This window comes from Protopterus annectens, chromosome 5.part0 (genome assembly GCF_019279795.1).
Source record: "Protopterus annectens isolate FY-2018-M chromosome 5.part0, PAN1.0, whole genome shotgun sequence".
Taxonomy (NCBI): domain Eukaryota; kingdom Metazoa; phylum Chordata; order Ceratodontiformes; family Protopteridae; genus Protopterus; species Protopterus annectens.
The window spans coordinates 1,774,714,429-1,774,741,476 of NC_056735.1; the positions used below are offsets into that span (position 1 = coordinate 1,774,714,429).

General features: G+C 37.2%; 1 protein-coding gene across 1 annotated transcript in view; it reads right to left on the minus strand.

Annotated features, from left to right (window-relative positions):
- IGSF5 (immunoglobulin superfamily member 5) overlaps nt 1-27,048 on the minus strand; it is a 678,183-nt gene that overhangs the window by 89,424 nt on the left and 561,711 nt on the right. Inside the window, exon 8 of the mRNA XM_044071572.1 lies at nt 231-310. Coding sequence (XP_043927507.1) covers nt 231-310 — 80 coding nt within the window. The remainder of the gene's footprint in view (nt 1-230; nt 311-27,048) is intronic.

Below are 27,048 nucleotides of genomic sequence, written 5' to 3' on the forward strand. Positions count from 1 at the left end.
ATGCTGTGGCTCTCATTAGGAAAATAAATAAATATACTAAGAGGCTTGGAAAAGATGGCTAATGACATAGGAAAGAAAGTAATGTTATCTTGATAACTTTGGACAATCTAGAAACTGAACAACTGAAATATATTCCTGTTATTTTATCAGCAGAGAATTTAGACATCTTATATGAAGCCCCACAAAAGAGCTTGAGTCTACAAATAGAAATTGAACAATTAGTATTTTACCTGTGAGACATCAATATTATCCAGTTCTTTATTCCTGTAGTAGTAAATTGTTGAATTTTCATTTGAAGAAACTGAGTATCCTGTAAGAGGAAAATAATAGTTTTAATCAGTTTGGTTAGAGGCAAGAAGTTCCATTTGAGGTTTGTTTTCTACCTAGCTTGAGAATAGCTACTACCAAACTTTATTACAGATTCTGTAATTTATTCTGAGCTCTAAAAATCCATTTTTTGATTTTTGTAAGCACCTAGTATTTAATAGATTCAGGGGTAAATGAGAAGGAGTTGTTTTGTGCAGTAAACATCAAGAGAGTACTGGAATACTCATACATTTAGTTGCAGCTGAGGAAGAAATCAAATCCAGTTCAGAAACCTTCTGTTGTGTTTTTCTACTGCACATCACAGCAAGTAATTGGATATACTTTTTTAAGATAAAAATTAATTTCTTTGCCTGACCTCACAACAAAGTGTAGCCTGCATAATTTTTGGTGATGTTTGAGGCTGATATATTTGGTTCTATATTAGAACATCGAAGGTTCAGAACTTTGAATGTTCTAATATCGAACCCTATTCAGGGAACGCTGAAAATAGCAAAGCTGTAGAAAACCAAAATTTTTCCTAGGGAAAGAATTTGTTTGTCTGTTTCTGTCGCTTTGCTATTTTTAGCACTGTGGTGGAATGCTACGGGTTGGGTTCAGGTAAGTGTGCGATTATGTGGACGTGAGGGTTAGGGCGGGTTAGGTGAGTTAGGATTAGGGTTAGGGTGCGGGAGAGGTGAGTGTACGATAGTGACGGACCTTAGGGTTAGGCTTTGGGTTAAGGTAAGTGGATAGTTAGTGGTGTATGTACAGTTTAGTGTAGGGTTAGATATAAGATTTTAGGTGTATGTGTGTGGATTGCTGTTTGTTTGGTGAGCTTGTGTTGTGTGTATGTGTTTCGGAACAGCAAATTCTTTCCCTAGGAAAAAATTTGCTGTTCTGAATGTTCAATGTTGTCAGCGTTTGCTGAATTGGGTTCGATATTAGAACATTCGAAGTTCTGAAACTTCGATGTTCTAATATAGAGCCGATATATTCTCAGTAATACAGTGATGTAGCACCATATAAAGCAGAATTAGTTAAGTATTTCTTGATTGGTTGGTCATTCATCAATTTCTGTCTAGTAGGGGAATCTAGGTTTACAGTTCATTCTAAAGATATTTAAGAAACATTTTCATTTTATAATACATATAATTACATTCTTCATATATTGTTTCTTTGACTCCAATCATATATTAAAATGATTTAGCAACATTTGTGAATGTTGTAAGTACCTGCTCACAGAGGCATATTGAACAGAAATGCAATAGTTCTGAAAGAAAAGTAAAGTAGGACTACTGAATGCTTTACAGAAGTACAGATTATTGTATTTTATATTATAAAATGAGAAAAGATGACTGGCCAGTTAGATTGCTAGATAACAGTACATCAAATGTTCAATGCACAACAAAAAAATTAGTGCAGGTCACATTTTAATCACAAAACACTTCCCCTTCTCACAACTTTCAGAATCTCACTGGCCATTATTTTTTATCCCACCCCTAAGCCTGACTTGCAATAAGAGAAGACTCAATAGTCAGCTTCTACATATCTTTAACAAAACAGAGAATACATTTTAAAGTGGGTAAAAAGAAGAGTCTTGAAAAGAAAAACTCACAAATGTTTATCAAAGAAACTATAACCATGATGTCTCCACTAAAAAGTCAATAAAACATGAAAACAATTTTATTACCATTTTTCACTGCATGCTCATAACTCTGCAAAACTTTACATTTTAAGCTCAAATATTTATTATACCATGACCCCCCATTAATATTCCAAAACGTGCACGCTGATTGGTCAGCGTGCACATTGTAAATCAACTTATACTAATGGAAAAAGGTCCGGTCGCCCGGACTTTTTCCATTAGTATAAGTCTTTTTTTAAAACACTGTCTCGCTATGTTAAACTCCTTTAACATAGCAAAACAGTTTGTAAAAAGCAACTGAGCCGTTGCTTTTTACAAACTGTTTTGCTATGTTAAATGGGTTTAACATAGTGAGACATCTTTAAAATAAGCAATGGAGATCTCCGTTGCTTATTTTAAAGCTGTCTCACTATGTTAAACCCATTTAACATAGCAAAACAGTAAAAAGCAATGGAGATCTTACTTTCTCCGTTGGTTTTGCCCACAGCTCTGATGTACTGCATAGGCATACGCATGTGCAGTACATCAGAACTGCCGCAGAATACCAGACAGCTGCGGAAGGGCAGCAAGGAGGCATTATACAATGCCATTATTTAAGAAAAGTAATTATTTTTTTTCTTAAATAATGTCATTGTATAATAGCAATAACCCACTTCTGGGTGTGGGTAATGCTGGATTTACCCACGGTTGGCTTTGTTTGGCCACTCGGGCTTAGCCCTCGTGACCAAACCATGCCAACTGTGGGTAAATCCAGCATTACCCACACCCAGGCATGGGTTATTGCTATAGTATACCAGCACAAAGAGCCATCTCCTGAACTGGTATATTGATATTGTGCAACTTGAATTCAAAGAGTGATTTATGAAAATAACTGTGAAAGAACATTTGCAAGCATAATTGTTCAGAAGGGACCTTGAAATGACAATCCTTGAAATTTCTTACCGACTTCCACATTGTTAAAAAGTTACATTCCTTCACAACAATCAGTTAGTTAAAATGATCATTGCTGCACTTGTTTTACATTAATTTCTGTAGATGTTCATAGCACTGTTTGAGCAACAAACATAAACATTATAAATATAGAACTACAGATGTGGAACCTACACTAAAATTGATAATTAGAAACATTTATTGATTTAACAAGCATATATAAGTCTGGATACCGTTATCCTTATCACTAATTCACTTGTTCATTTTTAATTTCATTTACATTTTTGAAGCCTGGAGATTTAGTTTCCTTGTACTGGGATAAATGTTGCTTCTTAAAACTAAATTTGCACACCAAGGATTACATGATGTATACCTGCCTACACCATAACATTATTTTTGGAGAAAGCATTCAGACTACTACCTAGATAAATCAAAATTTTGAAGACTAAGGTATCAGTGTACAATTATAACTTAAAAGATGATTATATCGTTACTGTATGAAATTATGTTTGATGTCTGAAATCAGCTTCTGTGACAGAAATGTGCAAGGATGGTGCAGTGTTTCAAGAGGGTTTCATTTGTTGTGTGTTTATGCATTACCCACTTCGATTATATGCATATGCTTTCTGCTCTTTTGTTCAGAACAATGTTTGTGGCCTTCACTATGGCATGTATCAGTCAATTGAGCTGATTATAGTTAGTTGATAATGGGATTGGCCACCACCAGTGTCAGTTTTTAGGTGAAGGCTAAAGGACATGGTGTAGATTAATAATTACTGTGGGTGGAGAGAGGGAGGATCTGGTTTTATCAGATAAAGAGTAAATTATGTCAAGAAGATTATCTCTGTTTTGTCTATTTATTTATTAGAATATTTTAAATAAGTCCAAATTCAGAGTGGCTATTTTTCCAATTGTAAGTGTTTACAGTGCCCACTGGTACACTGTCTAGCATTCCTGCATCTGGTTCTCTAGATTGCTTTTGAACTAGAGTGTCTTCTGTGCAGAGTCTGATGTCCTACATGTCTCTATGTGGGTTTTTACTGGGTGCACCAGTTTCCTTCCACATTCCGAAGGTATGCTGTATGCAAATTAGTGGTCAATCCAGTTGTCTGCAACTGTGTACACATGTGCGGATGATGGTGTGTGTGCACACATGTGTGTGCATGTGTGTGTCTGTGTGTGTTGTGTGCTACGTGAGTATGTATATGCAGCCTATAGTTGGCTTTTACCCCATCCAGAATTATTTTCTTTGCCTTCTACCCACTGAGTGTTGGGATAGTCTTTGTCTCCTGTTTCCTTGAAATTAAGTATGAAGGTAATTGACAACTGAATACATTTTTAAGCATTCACTTCTTCTACATGGGGCACTTGAATTTATGTACAGAAGTGTGCTGCAGTTCACTCCAGAACTGCAGAATTTTGTCTTCATTATAGCATTTAGTTACTGCTTTTTGGCTGTACTGGATAGTATTAGTTCATACTCAGGATTGGGTACCCTGACTATCAGCTGTAATATGAAGAGTAATAATTATGAGGTGGCAGTGAAACCACAGCAGATGGAAAAAATTCATATTTATTTTATTTGTTTTGTACACTTTTTAGTCTTTTCAGCAGCACTGCTATTTGACAACTTTTGTATTTACTTCACAATGGATTTGTCATACTACAATGTATTGGGTTTTTGTGTGAGACTCCAATGAGTGAGAGGGAAGGTGTTTGTTCTACTCCGTGTGAAGACCAGTCTCAATAGTATTTATATTGACAGTGTATAAAACTGCCATGCTTAATCATACAGTACAGCATCAAAAGGACTATCATGAACCACAGCTATGAGGTTGGATGTTTCTTTTTGATGACTTAACTAATTACAGTAAAAACAGGAATCCAGCACATCAAAAAGGAGACAAAACTTTGCAGTAAATCACCATTTTTTCCATATTTTCCAACAGTGTATATTAGTATTAAAGAAAATGCTGTAATGCATTGAAACCAGTTTACTCTGTCCATTGCTAGAAAATATGGAATAAATGGTGATTTGCTGCGGGTTTTGTCTCCCTTTGATGTACTGCTGCTGTTCCAGAACTCATAAAACAGGCAACATATGTCATACCTACAGCTAGTAGGGTTGGCTTTATTGGCATGAATGCATCAATGAAGGCTTTTAAAAAGTAAAAAGTCATGGGCATTCAGAAGCCATGGAGACATAACATGTGTATTGCCTTAACAGGCCATTGGCTACATCCCATGGGCCTACTTCAGACACAGTTTAAGTTTGTCTGGGTTTTTCTGTTGTCCTTGGCCATATACCTTTTCTCAGTGACCCTTTCATTTGATGGTTTAGCTGTTCTAATATTTCAGATGTAATGATGGACATCATAAATCTTTAATGTTGAGAGCTGTACAAAACCATGACTTACTGGTAAACAAAAGTGCCATTTGCTTGTGCATACGGGTCAGCACAAAATAGCATAAGAATCAACTTGCTGAAATAAATGAAAGGATAAGAAAACTGTATTTGCAAATTATATTAATTTTCAAAATGAGATATGTTGTGGGTCTTTTGAGTCACAAGAAACCCTTTATATATCTTCCTTTTAGAGAAACTAAAACTGTTTTAAACAAATGGTAAATGGAAATAGGAGATTTGTCTCAAAGCTTTATAAAACATTGAAGGCAACATGGCAAAGTCGCTCATTTGTGGTGACCTTAACTTAAACAGCAAGTTCTGAATATGGTATAATTTTCAAGATATAGTTCATGATAGTGTATGACATTAAGCCGCTGTATGAACTTACATCATATAATTCTGAGAGACTAGTCTGTTAGATCTGTCAAACTTGCTTGAAATTAAGAATATACAAATAAAGAATGATTGTTCATTCTATTTAGTGTAATTAGTACTGCATCAGGTTCTTCCAAGAAGCTGCTTTTATCATCAATTGACAAGCATAACAGCTAGAAGAGCTTCTATATTAATAATCGGGTAAAGAAGTTGAGTAGCCGCTCTGAGATAGACTTCAGCATGGCTTCATCTCAGCATGGTAACTAAATAAACAAGTCCCTCTCACATTTGTTATGACTGTTATCTAGTGAAAATAAATGTTTTCACAAATTACATTCAACCCCATCAGCTTTGAAGTATCTACAACATAAATAATCACCTATGTTGATATTCGTATTACAAAACTGTTTGTCCTGCAAACAAAACCGTAATAACAAAACATAAAACATTTAGCTGATAAAGTGCCATAAAGTACATCCCATGGATGTGCTGCAGAATGTAGCCATGTAGAAAACTATACACATACATACTGCATTTGTATCAAGCGCCTAACTGAAAATTTAGATGATTTATTTAAATAATGCTATAAGAAAACAAAACAAATTGGCCATTAAACAGAACATTTTGCAAAGGCAAAAATACAAATCATTCAATAAAATTAAAAAAAGAAAAATATTTTAGTACAAATTTAGTGCAAAAGGCAGTTGTACAACATTCATTAATAAAATGCACACGACTGACGAAAATGCCATATCAGCAACTGACTTCAACATATCTGCCTACTACCTGTCTGCTTGTCAGCCTGAAATATGACTTGCCTGATCCCCTACAAAAGCCTCAAAACAGGCTTTGTGCTGGATGTATAGAGGACAGCAGCTGCCCTTCCTTGAACAAAGGTAATGCTTTGACAAACCGGGTAATTATAGAGGCATATGCTTGACCAGTCACTTCTGTAAAGCTAAGGAAAGGATCAATATAGAATTAATATATAAGGATATAGGTAACCTATAGACTCTTAAACCACTCCAGTTTGGATTTGCCAAGGGGGGGTCCTGCTTGCTTACCATGGTCAACCACTTCAAAAAAGTTACTGAAAAAATGGATGAGGGTAAAACAATGCATATCACATATGTAGACCTAGCAAAGGTGTTAAATACCATCCCATATGCAGGTAATGTAGATAAACTCTCCCAGCTAAATGTAAATCCCTATATAACTCATTGGATAACAAACTGGCTCACAAATAGGACCAAGGAATTTAGAGTGAGTGGCTGTATCCCCCCAAAAGACCTGTCTCTAGCAGTATACCCCAGGTTTCAGCCCTAGGACTACTCCTGCTTAACATTTCCTTCTCAGAGGTCAAAGCTAATGTTAAGCATGTTTGAGTGACCAAATCTGAAGAAGCCTGCATCCTTGATGCCATCATAATCTCCCAGAGGACATCAGGATCCTTTAAGAGGGCCTGTAACAAATAGCTGGTGTCAAAACCATGAACTAAAATTAAATGCCAATAAGTATATAATCATATTCTTTGGCAAGCATGACTCACATTATAACTATCACATTAATAACAAACCCCTGAAAATTGATCCCATTGTTAGAGATCTGGGAACCTATGTCAACAATGAACTGTCCTTTAATCACCATGTGCCCACTGTTGTAAAGAAGTCCTTGCATAAATTATATCTAAAGGTGTTGCATCCAGATCCAGGGATGTAATTACTCAACTGTACTCTGCACTCATTAAGCTGATCTTTAAGTATAATGTCTCTTTTGGTATGTACCGGTACAAACACTTGTCACAATGAGAATGATCACTATGCTTTCTCACTTAAAAAAATCATGAGCCTAAATCATAAAAAGTATTTAGACAATCTCATAGCCTTGTCTCTCTTTTCAGTATTCTACAGGCTATTACGAGATGCCTCTGCTTTCTGTATAGAGCTTCAACAGACCCTGTTGTCTCAGACCTATTAAACATTCACAAGTTCAGTGGTATCATTAACATACATTCAAGGGCTCTCAAGTATTTTTGCAAAATAAGTAGAATATGTTGGAGGGATGAGATTTGACCAGAGAGTACCCCTTCTGTGGAACTGTCTTCCACTATTCAAGCAGCATGTAATTTGAATGAAGGATAGGGTAACTGCAATTTCACCACTGGTTTAACACCCCTGTCTCCAATGGAGAGGGAAAACATCTAAATGTTCCAACATATCCTTTTTCAGCCCATTATTTGTATGCAAAATATAAGGGCTACAAACTATCAAGGGAATGTAAAACTAGACTTCATAAGATCCTCATGGATCAATAGCCTAGTAGGTGTTTATGAACCTACAAACATAAGTAAGATAAATTTAGGGACCCAACATTGTAGTAGTTCCATAATTATCAACACACCTCACTATATATAATGCATAACAGAAAAATATTTTAAGACAAGTGATCTATAAAAAAATCAAAACTGAAAAAAAATTACAATCACTTAATAAATTATCAAAATACTAAAATAAACTTTTAAGATATCATAATACAATTCAAATAAATAAACAAAGATGATAACACATATGTAAAAAGTAATTTAGACAGGGGAAAAAGATTCCATAAACCGGAATTATGGATTAACTTTTTGTTTAGAGAAGAATAAAAGAAAAATTAAGAAAATAAAAATCTAAACTTTAGTAATAAAATAACCCAGATTTATTAAAAATTCAACACTCTATAATGGCATGTAGGCAATTCAAGTTTACCAAGAGTTAGATTTCCTATAGTACTTAAGCCCAAACGTGGTTCATTCTGAAAACCATTTTTAAAGAACTCTATAGATGCTTCTGGTATATAAAGTGAACCTCCTGATTTTGTTACAAGAGTGGCATATCATTAAGATAATTAAGAATCACATTGTCAACAGTAGCATTCAAATGCTGAAGGGTAAGTATCATAGTTCTTGGTGCTTGTATGCAATTAAACTAATAAAGGAATTATTAAGAAGATTTTGTTGATCATACATTCACTTAACTTGGAATGTGCTACAACATGTATAAAATATGATACTTGAACAGGAAAATAGGATTAGTCAATTAAATTTAATCAATTCATGTTGACATGAAAGAATACCAATTATCAAAAGTGAGACTGCAGAATTATGAGGGTAGGAACATTTTTCCTAACCCAAGACTGAGTTATCTAGCAGGTAGTATATTTTGAGAGGCAAGGTTGTTAGGAGTGCAGCCACTATATGAACAGGTTACAACATATTTTCATTAAACTCAACATCGTATTCTGTTTCATATTTACCCTTCATTTTGTGGTTTATTGACATTATGAAAGGAAATACTATAAATCCATGTAAAATGTCTTGCCTTTATTTTTAGGAAAAAAACTGTTCCGATATTGAACCACAAAAATGTATGAACATACTGTAAAAATGGAGCTTTGAATAAATTATCCTACCACATCTGCCAAAACATTGATGTACATTCTTGCAAGTTTCAGATATTATGATGTGTTTTTAAATTCAATAATAGTGGCAGCATCTCAGATAATGTGCAAATAGAAGATTACTGTTGGGAAAGTTAAATGCTTTTTTTGACATTTGAGTGCAGGTCCAGATTCCAAAAGAGCTGTTCTCAGTGTGATTCTGCCCTTATTCCAAAAGAACCTGCTGTCAGTGTGACTTACTTCACTGTAAGGCCTATCTGTAAGCAGACTTACACTGGAAGCCAGATTCTAAAACACCTGTTTTCATTGTAAGTGACTTATCTCATTGTGAGGCCTAACTATAAACGGGCCTACACTGAAGGCCATATTCCAAAAGGTCTGCTCTCAGCCTGCTCTCAGTGTGAAGTGGCCAGTTACACTAAGAGCAAGACTTTTGGAACTGGGCCATCATTTACCAAATTGTTTTTTAAAAAAAACTTCTAGAGAAAGCTAAAGCACTTAAAAATCAGTTTGCTTTTTGTGCATGTGTAAAATTAACCTAATCTGGCATTTTTTTCTTTCAAATATATAATTAAGTGAATTTTATATTTTGTACTGTAAACATTTTTGGAATTTATTTGCTGAAATATTGTTTCACTTTACTTAAATGTTATGTATTGCAAGTGATCATTGCTTGGAAACATCATTTTTACTCCAATTTCCTTAATGGCAATTTCATTTTTTTAGAAAGAAACTCAGTGAAAATGGTAACAAATGGATTTTGCCCAACTTACTCTAGGTACACTTTGTCAAACATGGGAACTTCATCTTAGGCAATTGAAACTGTTATGAGGACCTTTGATCCACAAAGTTCAAAGGCCAAACTTCACGTCCCTTGAGGATTCGTATTGCTGAACATATGAGCGACATCAGAAATAAAAGGCTTTCTACTGCCCTATACATTCTATTAAACATCCTGCAGCGCAGTTTAGATTTGTAATTATTGATAGAATTGAAAGAGATAGGGTCAATAAAATTGGTTGGCAGGCTTTAATGAATAAAAAAGAGAAAAGTTGGATAATCAAATTGGGGAGTTTGTTTTCGCCAGGACTTAATGAGAACTTGTAATTATTCAATCAAAACCTCTTTTGCTTGCTATTGTGTGTGTATATATTGGCATGTGATCACTGGCACAATTGTTGTCACTGAGGAAGGCAAGTGTTTTTGATGACTTTTATGGGGATTGTGTTTTGCATGGTCCTTTGGATTGTGTGCCTAATAAATGGCTTATATCCCACACTTTGAGTGCTGGCCGTCTTTTCAATTTCATAGCATATCCCATTTTCCTAGGACCTGCCACAGATTGGTCACACATTGCCATCAGCACCCTACCTGGTCCAGAGACCCTGCAATACATCAATGGGAAGGGCATTATTTCTATGTGTTACCTACGCAGTTCCCATGATTTCCACACTTGGCATACATTAAACATATACAAAAGGTTCCTGTGAGTAAGCTTCATACAGGGTCATGAAGTCAGTAGACAGACATACATCCTAGATAAACAGTTCTTTCTATACAGGCAATATGAAAGCAGGGAGCAAGTTAAATATAATATACTGTGTGCCATGTGGGTACTTTTCCGTTAAAGCCCTACCACTTCACGCTGCTGAGAAATGAAGTCATACCACCTCGCGCTTTTCTTCTTCTTCTGGCATTTGGGTTTGGTACTGAGCTCAGACTGAGGTGATGGAATTCCTGGGGAGTCTGTGATTATAACTCGTCTTTGGGGCTGAAAGTATACAGCTTACTCGGGAATAAAGTCACACTGCTCGTGACCGAAGTCAGTCTGCATATTCGCTGTAAGCTGTTAAGCCTACTCACCCATTTGTATACATATTTGGGTGGTACCGCTGTGGAGTTGGGCTCCATAACCCCCAGTATCCAACTCACATTCATCTGCAGGAAGTGGAAATGTAATTAAATAAACTTACTGCCACTACTGATATAGATAGAGTGTTTTTTCTGTCCACAGTCATAACATATGAAATTACTTTCCTGGTATAACGGCAGTCTTGTTTTGTATATGAAACAAAACATGTTAAAAGTAAAGAGCTTTTTCATTTGACAAAGACTGTGGCTGTTGTCTTACTTATCTAAGGAAGGGTATTCTGACAGCAGTGGTGTGACTGTCGCTAACCAGTCTTTTGAAGAAAGACAACATTTGACCATGAGCTGTCAATAAAGTAATGTCATGTTGACCATCCTTTTCAAATACTGATCAGTATTTGACGTTCTGCTATCACATTAGCAGTCTGACTGGTAGCAGTACACCATGAATACAGATAAGGGGTACTGTGTGCTTGTGTATGGCAAATACTTAAATCTAATTTACAGTTGGTAGTAGAAGGCACTGAGCAGAGGAAATTGGCAATGACACATTGGCAAACCACAGCAGCGCCAAGTGGTAGTTGTTTAACAGAAGAAATCCAGCAGCGCGAAGTGGTAGGGCTTTAACAGAAAAGTACCACTGTGTGTTACAGGTAATACCAGATGTGCCTTAGAACCCTGGTTAGTAATCTTCAACTGCAACAAGCTGACCATGCTGGAAATTGCCTAAAATCCAGTCATTGTGCAAATAGTGGGCCTTGTGTTCTGCCTCCTGAACGGATACTTCCATTCTCTAGATATGCTAGAAATGGCACTGTAATGCAGCTCAGACATCTTCAGAAAAAAAGTTGTTGCATGTGCCACCATGCTGATCAACATGGCATGGAACAAGCAAATGATGGAGCAAGTGAATATCTTGTCAAGGCCTTCTGCACCAGTTGTAGCAGCAGCAAAAAGGCAGGGTAGAGGGTTAGGGAAGATAGATGCGGCAGCATTACCACAGCTTTATCAGAAATGGGTGCAGTATATTGGTGCACTGGTAAAAGGGTAACATCTGGACTACAATTATTGGCCATGACACTCAAGACACTGAATAAAATGATGCATATGTTATCATACCTGGGTTATTCAGGTCAGTGCATAGGCTGGTGATACTGTAGGTCAGACATCACCATGTCCATACAAGTTAGGGAGTGGTGAGGGCACAGTTATCATCCATTCCACAAATAATGAGAGGTGAGTGCAATGATATAGATGGGTTGGGTCATGGGAAGTGAACACTGGTCACATGCTCTGGGAAGCTGTGTAGAGTCTGTAATCACATCCTCTAGTGGTGGGGTAAAGCTGCTACAATGCTATAGTTGGCAGCATCAACTGTTCTGGCTTACACTGTTAGGACATGATGCAGTCTATGACAGGAAAGGTATAGAACTGCACTCATACCCTGACAAGGCATACTGAGTGTTGATCCTGATAAGGATCCTGGTCAGCACATATGACAAAATGGCAGGCTGTGTGCCTACAGGTAAATGCAAAGGGATATAACTCTGGAAGCATATGTATGAAGCCTGAAGAAGTATCACAGGTGTTGAGTAAGAAGACAATTCTCATGACTTGGGGTGGCAGGCTGTGTGTGCATAACTATTAGCGATGTCATCTTGCCAAAATTAGGTGTAGTCTGACTTGGAGCAATCTGCAGCCTCCCTTCCTCCTTCTCTGCCCCAATTCCCCAATGACCTTGGAAACCTTGGTCTGTGGAGGCAGACTGGTGGGTGATTGTACTGTGTCTTATGGAGCCACCTATAGAGGCAAAATTTGCAACCAGAAACTTCAGCAGCAATTTATGCTCCCTGTGACTAAACATCGCATCACAATACAGCTGGTTCACATCATCCTGCAAGCCACAATGACGTGAATGGCAGCTATATTTGCCTGAATCATTGACCTGCAACTGGTTGGTGCAAAGTGTCAAAGCCATATTAAGGGGGCAATGCTGACATCATGGTGATATTTAGCCTCTCACACCTGCCCCAAGCAGATATGTGCAATTCAGAGGCAGTGCAAACTTTGACTGCTGAAGTGTGCTGGAGACACAAGCTGTCAGTCATGCCTTGGTGAGGCTATGAACTCAACATGTACATCTATAGGATCTTCTGTAATGGTGGATGTAGGTGACTTTTCTCCCTCTAATGTTACAGACAGTGAAATTGTTTCATCAAATTATGCCACTATCATTCTGCCATCATTGTCAGCCACAGATACCCTGCTGACATCAGCCCTAGGTTGACTACTGTGCTGGATTCTCCACTAGTGGAATCTGTAAAAGCAGAACACACATATCCATTGTCTGTCCATATACACAATCTCCAATAATCTCTTGTGGTATGCTTAATAATTCACATTAAAATATGGCAATAACACATATTAACAGACATACCTTGTCATACAGGTTTTTGCAGTTGCAAACCAGGGGTGTTGGAGGACAGATATGCATGTAGGCAATTGGTCAGTCTTTCCCTTCAAACATGCACTGGAGTGTGCTAGACTATACTGTAAATGATATTACTAATACATTGCTTCCCTACTGATGCACAGGTAGCTGATGCCAGCTCAGATTCCACATCCACAGATATGGAAGAGTTTGTGGTTCACTCCCATGGTGCATCCATACATCTCAATGTTCCATACCTTTTCTTTTGCACAGAGTAATATAAATAACCTTTGTTGAACCTGTTGTGTTGTTCCATTATGGATGCCCACAGCATTGTCATCCTGCACCAGTCTTTGCCAAATCTGATCCAGGTAATTCTTGTCTGTGGCATTTTTGCTCCAAAGACATATGCCATATGTGCAAAGGGCTTGCAGTAGCACTTGATAAACCTAGCTAATGAGCTTTGCAGTTGTTGCCTCCCTTGGGTGATCATTAGTGAAACATGTTAGCCAGTCAATGTATATGGTATGTTGTGGGATGCCCAGATCTAGGGCCACAGGCATGATCTTTGTGCTCCTGAATATCAGCTGCAGCTAGTGTTATGCACAGTCTCTACCTTTATATAGTATAGCTATGGCCATATTTCTCAACTCTACAGATTTCTGCAGAATGTCCAAATTTTTTACCATATATTTTTGGTGTGTTCCTCATAACATTTGTGGTTTTCTGGCAACTCACTAGGATTATCTGAGGACTGAAGTCACCAAACAATGATATACATTTGAGTTTCAAACTTTAAATCCTACAGAAAATGTATGTTAACACAAACCCTGTTACTCTTGCAACCTTCTAAGTTTATGAGCAATATTTAAAATCTGTCCCTATTTTTGGGCCTTTGCCCCCCCCCATTTTGTCAGGCTTTGTCCAGATTTCTTGCATTAAGAGGTTGAGAGGTATGGCTATGGCCACAGCCTCCCCCCATTATGAACCCAGTTATTACCTGCATGTTGCACTATGCACAGTCTCCCTCAGTTGTATTTAGTATCCATGCCTCAGCGTATGGCCCTGGAATCCCATATCCTTCATGACATATCTTTCACAAGATAACCACCATATACAATTGGCCCCCCACAGCCACAGGCAGATGGTGCAATACCATACCAGTGATACGGTTTCCACTTACAAATATGCCACAATATTTGCCTCACTTTCACTGACACCCACCACAAAGTTCATTGCTCTTGTTGATGTACTTACCAGGCAGGACTCCTTTTTTAACTTTATGAAGTTGCAAGACTGCAGAATCTTCAATGAAATTCCTCTATTTCAGAGATGTATAATAATAAGCTGTGTTTCATAAAATAACACCAGCACTATACATCTCACAAGTAAGACCTAGGTGGGGTGGTGGCTATGCAAGTGCATCTAGTCTTTACCACTCTCTTTGAGGATCTGCTATTGCACAATGCACTACCCAACTATGCCAGTGGTAGTCATGCACATCATGATAACCATGAAGCATGTGACTGGTATGTTCTTGCATATGGCACATACTTCTTTATAGTGCAGTGCTATGCTATATCCATGTTCAAGGGGCTGCCATTTTGTTCCTTTAGTGAACTTAAATGAGTTGTACAAGAACTGTAGAATGCAAGGCTGAAGCAAGTGACAGCAGAATTTTCCTGCACAGCAACTTTAGGGAGTACTTGTTGGCTGACTATGAGAGCCTTTTGGACGTTTAGCATGAGCTTGCAGAGATGGTGACTAATTCCGGTACCATCATCTGTTTTGCTGAGCAGTGCTGACATCAATAAATGATCTGAAATGGTGTCACTCCATCTTGCTTTGTCAATAGGAGAAAAGGCTCAGGAGAGGGAGCCTGAATGCATTGTAAGCATTTTTTGTTTTGTTAACTAGATCAAATCCTGAAACACAGAGAATGAATGGCAGACTTACATATACTAAGTCTAAGATTGTCATTTTACAGCATATTCCCTTTTTCCTGTGTTATGGCTATCTTAGAATTAGTATACAGTACATACATTCCGGGGGTGTGAGGGTCTTGCCCCCTGGAAAAAACATTTAAAGGAGAGGAGCACTTATTGAAATTTGCTTTTCTCCTGGATTTTTGGATTTTTTGATATTTTTTTTTTGTTCTGTCTGCATTTGTTTCCATACTGCTGTCTTCTTTTATCTTAATTATTGTGCATGTACAGTTGCAAAGGGCTAACATCATAATATGGTGAATGTTTCATAAGGCAGAAAGACCTATTCCAGCAATGAAGTGTGCATGATGGCTGTGCCAGTTCGCTATTTAACTGTGATTGTGAATTCTTACAATATGTGCATACTCATTTTTTTCTCATTGTGTCATTTGTTTACAGATATGGTTGAGTAAGAGGAGCAAGTGAGGTTGCAGATATTTTGGATTGCACAGATAAGTACCTCTGCTACTTGATCACCTGTGGCTACCAGGTCTACATCTCAACAGGTGGATGTTGTCTTCCCTGCTAGAGTTCATCTGGAGAAAGCACTGGTGGCTTCATACCGACTTCTCCAGAGGAAGGGTTAACTGTAGAGGTGTGTGCAATGGGAAAGCACAAAACCATTTTGATATTAATGGGGTTTTGAAAAGGTATTTCTTAACTCTTTTAAGAACTGAATTTATATATGCGGAGTTAAATTTAAATGAATTTCTTTCTAGGGTAAATTTTATTAACCAGATGAAAGAATTGTTATATTCCTATCGTCTATCATATTTGATAAACGTATAAAAATTTAATGCAATCTACTCCCAAATGGTTTTCCATTGACTAGAGTATGTTGAGTCTATCCAGAGTATAATAGACTTAAAATCTGCAGCAACAGAGTAAGAGTCTACATCTGGGAAGTTAATACCACCATACTCCCATAATCTTATATGATTTTTATAAGCCATTCTCAGCTTTTTAGGATACCATAAAAATGAAGTTAACATTTTTCCATTTTTTTTTTATTTTTTGTCATGTATTAAAGCCAATAAGTACTAACATATCATCAAAAGTTAAAAAAATTAATTCAATTTTTTAATAAGAAGTAACACTTCAATTATTTTTTCAAAATGGACACTCTAAATTGGCCCTAGGCGTGAGTGTGTGTGTGTGTGTGTGTGTGTGTGTGTGTGTGTGTGTGTGTGTGTGTGTGTGTGTGTGTGTGTGTGTGTATGTGTGTGTGTGTGCGTGTATGTGCCTTCCTTAGAAGGTTGGGTGCCGAGTTGGCAACTCAACACCATAAAACTCCACTGCCAATCATGAGCGGACAGGTGATCCGCTGTGGCGACCCCTAACTGGGAAAAGTCGAAAGAAGAAGAAGAAGAAGATTATTAATAATCTTACTCACATTTCGATAGATTTTTATTCCTAAATATTTTAGTCCTTTTCTTTCCCAATTATATTTATATTTACCTTTAAACTTACTATCTAGCAAGTGAATTAACATTAAAGTTTTTTTATTATTATTATTATTATTATTATTATTATTATTATCATTATTAAATTTCAGCAGTGATGCTTTTTGAAACTTTTCAATTTTCTCATCTATTTTTTTGATTGAATAATTTAAATCTCCTAGAATTAGTAAAATATCATCTGCAAAAAGCTGTATTTTAGATTGATAATCCTTGTTAATTCAGAATCCATTAATTGTAATTGCTTCTTAAACTGTTAGCTAAGGGTTCAATAACTAATGCAAATAGTACACAGAGGTCTTTCTGATGGCCACTATGCTACCTTTTTCATTCTGGATGAGTGTGTGATAAAGCGATGCAGAGCTATATTACATACTTGAGTATATGCTGATTTGGCCATGCTTCCCATGCCTTTGTTTCAATGCCTGTCCTATCATTTGCCCTACTGTACCTTTGTTCCAGTATTAGGTTTGTCTAACATAGCTTGCCCCATTATTGCTGTGCATTTCTTTAATTTGTGGTTTATTACTTACTGGACTATCAGCACTGCTCAGTGCTGTATACATGCCCGACTAGCTCTGTGGCTATTTGCACAGCAAGCTCCTTAAAAAATTAGCTTTGAGCTCCTGTACAGCACTTTTCTATAGGTCTTCACATCTTTGTCTGCCTTTTCTGTCCATGGGATCCACAACCTGTATTTTGATTGTTGTCGCAAATGTAAATGACTATATCATTATTATTTTGTTGCTTTATTCTTTTTTCAATCAGAGCATATTCTTGCATATTGAACCACACATTCTGCAGAATTTTTGCTCTGTAATGTCTGTCTTCATGTTTGCAACCACAATGATTACGCAAGGTGCAGCACTTCACTACAGATGTTTACTAAGCACCATCTTGGACAATGCATTATAAAAGCATGTGATGCCTGCTCTGATTTTATTTGTATTATTTTAGGTTCTAAACTTTGTTTTCTACTTATTCTCATGTACTGTATCAAATTTACATACCTCTACATCATCAGCTATGTTAAGTGCATTCTTGATGCAATACTGGCACAAGAGATCTGTCGCTTTCTGTAATATTGGTTCTGACTCTGTCAACAATATGCCTTTTATCTGGTGGTTTCTTACACCACAGACTGTTCTATCTCTGATTACTGAATTACGTAGCTGCCCAATGTCACATGCCTTCGAAGTCTGTACCAAATCTCAGATGTATCAATAGCATCTTGCACACTTTGATTTTTAGTACAGAATAAATGCCATACATAAGGCAGACCCTTCTTTGGCTCACAGTATGCCTGGAATTTATTTTTATCTCTTCCATGCTGCTTTTCTCCTCTTCTTTTTCAGCAAAAGTATTAATTATATCAAAAGCTTTCCTGCCTGTGATATGAAGAAACATGGCACACTGAACATGAAGGTTTGTTTATCAGGTCACACGTAATGAAATACAGATTAAATCTTTTGATCCAGGACTCTAATTTTCTAACAGGTTCACTGCAGAGTCATCGGTGGCTGTGTTGATGCTATCTTGTGTCAAAATTATAAAGAAGTCATCCCAAAAATACAAATTTGAATTATATGCAGATATCTGATGGAAAAAGCATATGTTCTGCTGTTTAGGAATATCAATCCTCTCACAAATTCACTAAGACGGACTAAAAAAAGCATAAAAGTAGAACTTATACAATGAGATACTGTTCACAGTAACATGGGTATGAAAAGCAGATACTCTTTGCTTCTAATGCAGCTGATATATTTCTAGTCACAAACAAAGTATATGACTAATTATACCATCTTGGATTGAATTCTTACACCATGTTTTGACTTCTGAACTCAGGTTCTGACATTCTTAAAAATAAAAGCACTGTTAGCACACCATTTGTTGCATAAGGCTGTGCAAACATGCGACAGACAGATTTACATGCATTTTACCAAACGTTTTCTAACAATGTGGAAAGTTTTGCATCTGCACCCCTTTCGTATATATTATTAGTTAAAGGTCACAACAATTCAATGAAAGAGTTAACACTTGTAAAGAAGATAAATAACTTTTTCTCTGCTATTCATCAGCTTTGGAGATGAAAGAGTTATATAGCTTTAAGTTATTACACATCGCTTCAATAAATAGCAACTAAACACCTAGCAGGTAATGACTCGAGCAAATAATGTTCAAGCAACTCATAAAATAGCAGACAGAGATCAAAAAGTCGGGGTAAAGCAGTGTGGTTGCACAAGGCACTGCATCTACACCTGTTGAAAAAAGAAAATGACTTACTGCTTCCAAGAACTGCAGATCTGTGGCATCACCACAGAGTTTATGCCGCAAACACTGAAAAATAAAAATATAAACACCTAGAAGGCAGCAGCCTTCAAGTGCACACCCCCGAATGTATGCACTCTTGCCCTACATGCATGGAAGCAGTGGGGCAAGAGAAAAGTAATAGAAATTAAAAAAAATGCAATAAATTTTTTTCATCAAATAAATCTGAAGTTTAAGCAGTGCTCAGCTTGTTTGAGTGGTGCGCTGCTAGGCTTAGCCTGGCTGAAATCCTGAAAATGATAGACAAGTGCTACTGTGATAAAAAACATTATCTAGCTGCTGTAGCATAGCAGTACTGCCATGGTAGAGCATGTAGAACATGCTTGGTTTGCATCCCTCTCTGCCAAAGTATTTAATAAACTTTTAAGGAATGTGAATGTTGTAGCATAGTGGTACTGCCATGGTAGAGCATGTAGAACATGCTCAGTTCAAATCCCCTCTCTACCAAATTATTTAATACATGTTTAAGGAATGTGAATGATAGATGTCATTCATATGGCTCACGTATTGCACAGTAGGGGTGGGAATATGTAAAATATAAATGTAAAAAGTAATTTATAAATTTAATGAAAAAAAAAATAGATTTAAGCAATTATTTGCTAATGTAAGTATTGCTTACCTGCTTTCAGCTCTGCTTAGCTGGTGTAAGCATTGCTATGAGGATTTGCATGGAGCTAAGCATAGTGAAGCATATTAAAACTGGCCAATCAAGAAAAAATGCAGGAAAACTGCCCCATTTAAACCGCACAGGTGGAAATACAGCCATATCCATTTGGGATTGCACACAGCAGGACCAAAATGTCTGGCATTGGTGAATGTGTGTGCTTCCAAAAACAGCGTTGGGGCATCCAGGAGTCCAGGGTCATGGTTGGGCTCCTAATTAAAAACCATGATGGCAGGCTGCTGCAGTGCCAGTACCAGGGCTCGCAGTACAAAGCAGAAGCCTGGGACTAGCTTGCACGTGATCTCACCAGTGCCACTGGCATACCCCAGACTGTTGAGCAGGTATGTCATCACCGTAATGACCTGAAGCAGGGGAGGGGTGCACTCTTGGACCAGTGGTTCCAAGAAGCCTGAGCGCAGGATGTCCCACCTGTCTGTAAGTATGTAGTCTTATGTATCTCTAAGTATGGAAAAAGTTCAACTTGTGACTGTGCAGGTGTGATTAATGTATGATGTCTCCCCATACAGCTACTGCGGAGAGGTCCCAGAATGTTGAGGCTCATGCCCAGTGACTGGCCCAGCTGTATCAGCAGTATGGTGAGTACAGAATACACCCTACTAGTAGCAGTAAGAAATCAAAATTATAGTAATGGTAGTACTGCCTGTATATATAATTGTGCTGTAAAAGTCAGGAACAAATGCCTGTGTCAGGCTGCCAGTGTTACAATGGAGTATTCCCAGCTGCAGTGTAATGCAGATATCAGTAGCAAACAAGGCACAATATGCAGGAGAGGAATATTAGAATATATATGAGTGTGTCTGAGTGAACCTGCCAAGAAAGTGCTATGTCAGGGCTACTGTAACAGTTAGAAATGAAAAGCATTCCCCTATGCAGATCATGCAGGAATAGTAATTGTGGATTTCTGAGTTGTACACAGATATGTATGTCAAAACTAATAAAGATGATCCCAAACACTGGTGTGTGTCATCTCACTTTTACCTGATAAATAGAAATGTGTATGTCCTGCAGAATGCATTAACTGAGGTGAACTGATTTAGCACTGCTTGTCTGCATATTTTAGAATGGGTATGTCAAATAACTGGAAAAAGCAACAATACATATTCCCATCAGAATGTGTTTTACTTGTTTGGCTGCCAGCATTGTCCTGTGTTAACCTTTCAATTTCAGCTGTATGTAACTGTGAATGTACTGAAAAATGTATAAGGCTAACAGGTACAGACTTAAAACCTACACTGTACTCAGGAATCTAAATTGCAGTATGTAGTTGTAAAACAGTCAAATGTGCAATCCAGCCAATGTGCACATGTTTCACAAACAGTGACACCAATGTCTATTGTGTATGCATAATTTGTACTGAAAACGGGAAACAAATAATGCAACATGTCATAATAAAAGTACTGCGCACAAAAATATGTACTAGATAGAAATGTCACAAGCAACACACAACACCTCCCCAGTAGCTCAGTCTGATAAGAACTAGGTCTGTAGTTCAGTTTTGCACAAACAGCATGGTTCAAATCCATAGACCGCCACTAACATCTCAGTCTGGTTCTATAGTTGTAGACTGCAATCTGAATAGAAAAAATAATGTACTGAAACACATACATTTTCCTTACAGGGTACACAGGTAAAGAAATCTGAATAGAAATACTAATATGATGTGTATAACTATGAAAGGTGTACATTTTCTGTGTTGATCAGCCCCAGTCCTACAAATAGATGCAAGCTAGACATCCACACTCTGCAGTCTGGCCCAGACAAGCCCCTCAAGTGTCACTCAGATGGATAGTTTCCCTAGTTGCCAAGAAACCTGCACACAGAGAATGTCACAGTAGATGAATGTGAAAGGCACAACACACACTCCAGGGCCTGCAACTAATATGTGTATCTGAAATATGTGTCAGCAATGAAGCTGGTATAGAAACAGGTCTGATGTGTATAACTAAAATAAGGGTACAATTGCTCTGTTGATATCTACAGCTGTTGGTGTGCTGTAGCAGCCCCATGGCACAGGTAGAATGTAAGTGTGGTCAGAATGTCGAGTAGTGAATAGTAGTGTACTGACAAATATACTTGATATCAGTTGTCAATTGAATCAGTTCCCTACCCCCACCACTCAACTGATCCAAACATCACACAGAAACCAACATGGGTATGTTCCTAAATAAACCTCTACTGTTGGGACCGTTGTTCCATTTGGTTTATCATTGTTTAAATTGTGTGCATACTAATATTCTCTGTTGAATAATCATTTTATTGCCTGCCTGACATACCACTAACTGGCATGCTGTTGCAACCCTGAATACCATTTCATATATGCATGGGTTCTGTTTGCTATGGCACTGTTATAATTGCACTGTTTTGGGTAAATGGGAATATCCATGCTATTTTGACTAATGTTGTAATTTGTTGTGCATGACTAACCAATATTCATTGTTAATTTCCACACCATAGCAGATATGGGAAGGCAGATCCCAGCAGATCCGCATCTCCCACCCCACCTGGCCGAGGCACGCAAACCAGACCTCCCTCATCTGCTGGTCCTGCACCACCCTCAGGTGGAACCACTGCAGGGGATGGGGCTCGGCTCCCCCTGCAAGTGGGTGCAGTGAGGATGTTGTCACCCAGGACGAAGTCTGTGGCATGGTGTGCAGTGTCCCCCAGATGGACCTGGATGGCTGCATGCACCAGGTGGAGGGCAGACTGTCACAGCTAGAGGGGTAGGTGGCCCCTCCAGTCCAGCCCCAGCACAGCCACCTTTGGGGCTGCAAAAGAGTAGTGGTGACTGCCATCGGGTGGGGACATCAGTGCCACTACTACCATCTGGGGGGCTCATGAGCCTCAGATTCCCAACCACCCTCACCATCAAGATGTTTATCCCCCCATGTGTCATACACCGCCCCTGTCTGCTGTCTTGTCTGTCTGTAAATGTAACCTCTCCTACCAAACATCTCTCACCACACTTACCAATAATCCTTCCTTAACATCACACTCTCACTTTAAAAAAAGGGGCGTCTGTCCCACAAAAAAAATCACGTCCCATACATAACTCTGCATTACACCCAGAGACATGTACCCAGCACACAATCTAACCCTACCAGTCATCCGTATTGTATGATGCCCACAAACCTCCCTGTAGGGTGTGAGGCTCCAAATTCTAAATTGCCCACATTGAAAGCAGCTGTTGCTGCCAAAGAAATGCAGAGCTATGATCCTTTCCTACACCCTGCCTGCACATCCCTATCTGTTTCTCCTCTTGTTTGTCCCCCTGCTTGCCCCAATTTCACCACTTTCCTAGTTCCCTTTTTTCTTTTCTTTATTTGAAATTAGCATGGGTTTAAGCAGCCGTAAGCAGGCATAAGTGAAGCTAAGCTCACGTAAGTGTCGCTTAGCTCCATGCAAACCCATGTAAACCTGCTTACATCTGCTTTAAAGTGCCTTAATCACTCTGTCTCCAACAGTCCCTGTTCTACCAAGCAACAAAATAAGCAGCCCTTGCAAGTCTCAAACCCAGGACCCTGCACACTATAGCCAAACTGATTTATAACTAAGCCGTTGGAGACATAAAAAAGTCTAATGTTTTCTCAAACATATCATCCAGCACAGTCATTCAACAGTAGGGGAAATGTATTTATATTTAGCTGTATGTATGTATGTATGTATGTATGCATATATGTATATGTACCAATTGTCTAGGCAGAGGGACCGAGCTAGGAAAGATGTGCAGCAGGTAAAGGTAATAAAGGATAATGAGGGAAACATACTCACAAGCGAGGAGAGTGTGTTGGGGAGATGGAAAGAGTACTTTGAAGGGTTGATGAATGAAGAGAATGAGAGGAAGAGAAGGTTGGATGATGTAGGGATAGTGAATCATGAAGTACAATGGATTAGCAAGGAGGAAGTAAGGATAGCTATGAAGAGAATGAAGAATGGAAAGGCTGTTGGCCTAGATGACATACCTGTGGTAACATGGAGGGTGAAATGGCAGTGGAGTTTTTAACCAGATTGTTTAATGAAATATTGGAAAGTGAGAGGATGCCTGAGGAATGGAGAAAAAGTGTTTTGGTACCGATTTTTAAGAATAAGGGTGATGTGCAGAGCTGTAGTAGCTACAGAGGGATTAAATTGATCAGTCACAGCATGAAGTTATGGGAAAGAGTAGTAGAAGCTAGGTTAAGAAGGGGCGTGATGATTAATGATCAGCAGTATGGTTTCATGCTGGGAAAGAGCACTACAGATGCAATGTTTGCTCTGAGAGTGTTGATGGAGAAGTACAGAGAATGTCAGAAGGAGTTGCATTGTGTTTTTGTAGACTTAGAGAAAGCATATGACAGGGTGCCTAGAGAGGACATGTGGTATTGTATGAGGAAGTCAGGAGTGTCAGAGAAGAGCAGGCGTGGCCAAGGATGAACACAGGATAGCAGCAGATTTCTTCAGCTCCACCAATTTCATTACACTGATAGGAATTAATTACTTAAAAAATTAATTTTTGAAGTCATTTTCTTTCTAAATATGTTTGTTTTATATAGTTCTTGAACTATATCTAAAAAGAAAGGAAATTTTAACAATATTCCTGTCAGAAATCACTTTGGAAATTTTCCTGTCAGTTTATCAGTCTGAAATGAGTTCCAGTAAGACAAATTCTCAAGACTCCAGCATCAAGAAAGAACTTCAGTCTCTGATAACTATAATCCAGCAACTTACTGCTAAGATGGATAAAATGGATACTAAAATTGATACCTCCACAGAAAAAACTACAAAACAAATAGACTTGTTACATATAGACCTGCAACAACAGAAGATCCAGATGACAGGCATAGAAGAAGCTGTGAATGACATGGAAAATAGAATCCAAGAAGAGGAAATCAACATTGAGTTTCTGCTGAAACAAAATACACATTTACAAACAAAGCTGGATGACCTGGAAAATAGATCTAGGCGCAATAACATTAGGATTTTTGGACTGCCAGAAAATATTGAAGGTAGCAATATTACTTCTTTTTTAACAACATGGCTCCCTAAAACTTTAGACTTACCAGAAGCATTCTCTTTTGGTATCGAAAGAGCACATAGATCTATAGCTAATACTAACTCTAACAAAAACTATCCTAGATCAGTTATAGTTAGATTTCTATCATCTTTTGATAAAGAGATGGTTCTTAAATCTGCTTGGGCTAAAGCTCCTGTTAAGATTAATGAGACAACTGTGCATTTTGACAATGACTATTCTTCCTTGGTAATAGCTAAAAGAAAAGTTTTTCTGCCACTAATAAGGGAGCTTAAAAAAGCACAGTTTAAAACATACCTTCTGTTTCCTGCCAAGCTAAAAATCTTCCTTCCTGATGGTCCTAAAATATTTGATGACTTAGACTCTGCTTTACTGTTTATGAAAAAAAATAAGATTTTGGATAAAATAGAGGAAATGGAATGGGCTAGTCCTTCATTAAAGAGACTGGCAACTGAAACTTCGTGGAAGACTTCAGAGAAGAAGAAGAGACTAAAAACAAATGATTTGTTCTATGTTTTTTCTTTTTTCTCTCATCATTTTACTTCATTATTAATCTTTTTAAATATAGTTCCTGCATTTCCAGAAAGCCACAAATATTCTGAAAAAGATTTAATCAAAGTTATTCTCTGTGTGCAAAGAAATGTTTTGTTTCATAACCAGTCAAAATATCTGAGGAACTAATAACAAGCTATTATTCAATTTGTTTCTCTTTCTGAAAAAGAGAAGTAAGGTCAGTAATTTGATACATTTTTTTCTTTTTTTCTCCTTTTCTTCTTTTCTTTGTTTAAACAATGACATTCTATTTAGATTATGTAGTGGGTAAAGGGTGGGGGAGAGCAGGGAGAGAAGAGTAATGAAAATATGATAAATGGAATAATAACATATTTATTCCTTGTAAAAAGTTTATATGTTCTTCAAATGCTATTCCTAATTATACTTTCTTGATTATACTGCTTATGCTTGTTTGTAAATAATCGGTCATGCTTTAACTAATAATAATTAGAACTAAATAATAGTAAATAATATGTTTTATTTTTAACTCTATTAATATAAACAGTAAGTAATATTCCATTGTATATACTTCTTATAGCTTTCTCTTACATTTTTTTTTATTTCTGCTTTACACTCTTTTATTTTCTACTCTTTTTCTTTTCTTTATTCTTTCTCTTTATTTTTTTCATATTAATATATAGAAATGCTTTTGATCATATAGACACAGTAAATAATAAGATTTGCATAAAAATTGAGTTGGGACAAAAATATTGAGTTTTATTACTTATTAATAACTTTGGGCTTAATTTCACTTACATAGAGGCTGTAATAACCTGTAAAATACATTGTGAAGGTTTTGTCATGTTTAGATGCATTTACACTGCTAAATGAATGTAGTTTTTAACAAGTTTCCTGCCAAAATGTTAAGGGAGACAATCTGGGATGTGGGCTACCTCACGAACAGTGTCCTCAAGTTGTTTTAAAAGCTTCAACTCTCAGAATTCTCACAGAGAAGCTGAAAGCAGTCAATTTGACCTTTGACCCAGATATCACACTGACACATCGCAGATTCAGGAAGAACACTCTACCAGGAAGTAGAACTGATGCAAATGAGACTATGTGAAGGAAAATGAACTCTTTAACATTTAAATGTGAGTTATTTTATATAATTACTTAAATATCTATGTTATAATTCATAAAATATGTCAGTTATAATGATTTTAAATGATGCAGTTTCTTGTAGTAAGTAAATGTCTTATTTTAGAAGGCATAGAAAATGAAACATTTATTCAAGTGTTTTTGAAAATCTACTTGACTGCAGCATACTAATCTATGTTAAAACTTATGTTCCAAACATATACATTACTATAACTCATTTAATTCATCTGATTGACAAGCATAAATAACTTTATAACTCTATTCTGGAAGAAATTGTCATGTGATATATTTTAAAGCAGTAGTATAGACATACAAGATACAGATGGCTTTTTTTTACAATAATGCAAGTGTTTCTAAGAATTTGCATAACTATGCAGTATGATTTATAACAATTTCTATAAATATAATATTTTATTCTATTGACAATAATGAGTATGAGTAAAATGCTCATATACAAGCAATTCAAGGTTTTTTGGAAGCTGTTGACTGCATTTACATGACAGAAAATAGATGCATCTTAATATATGT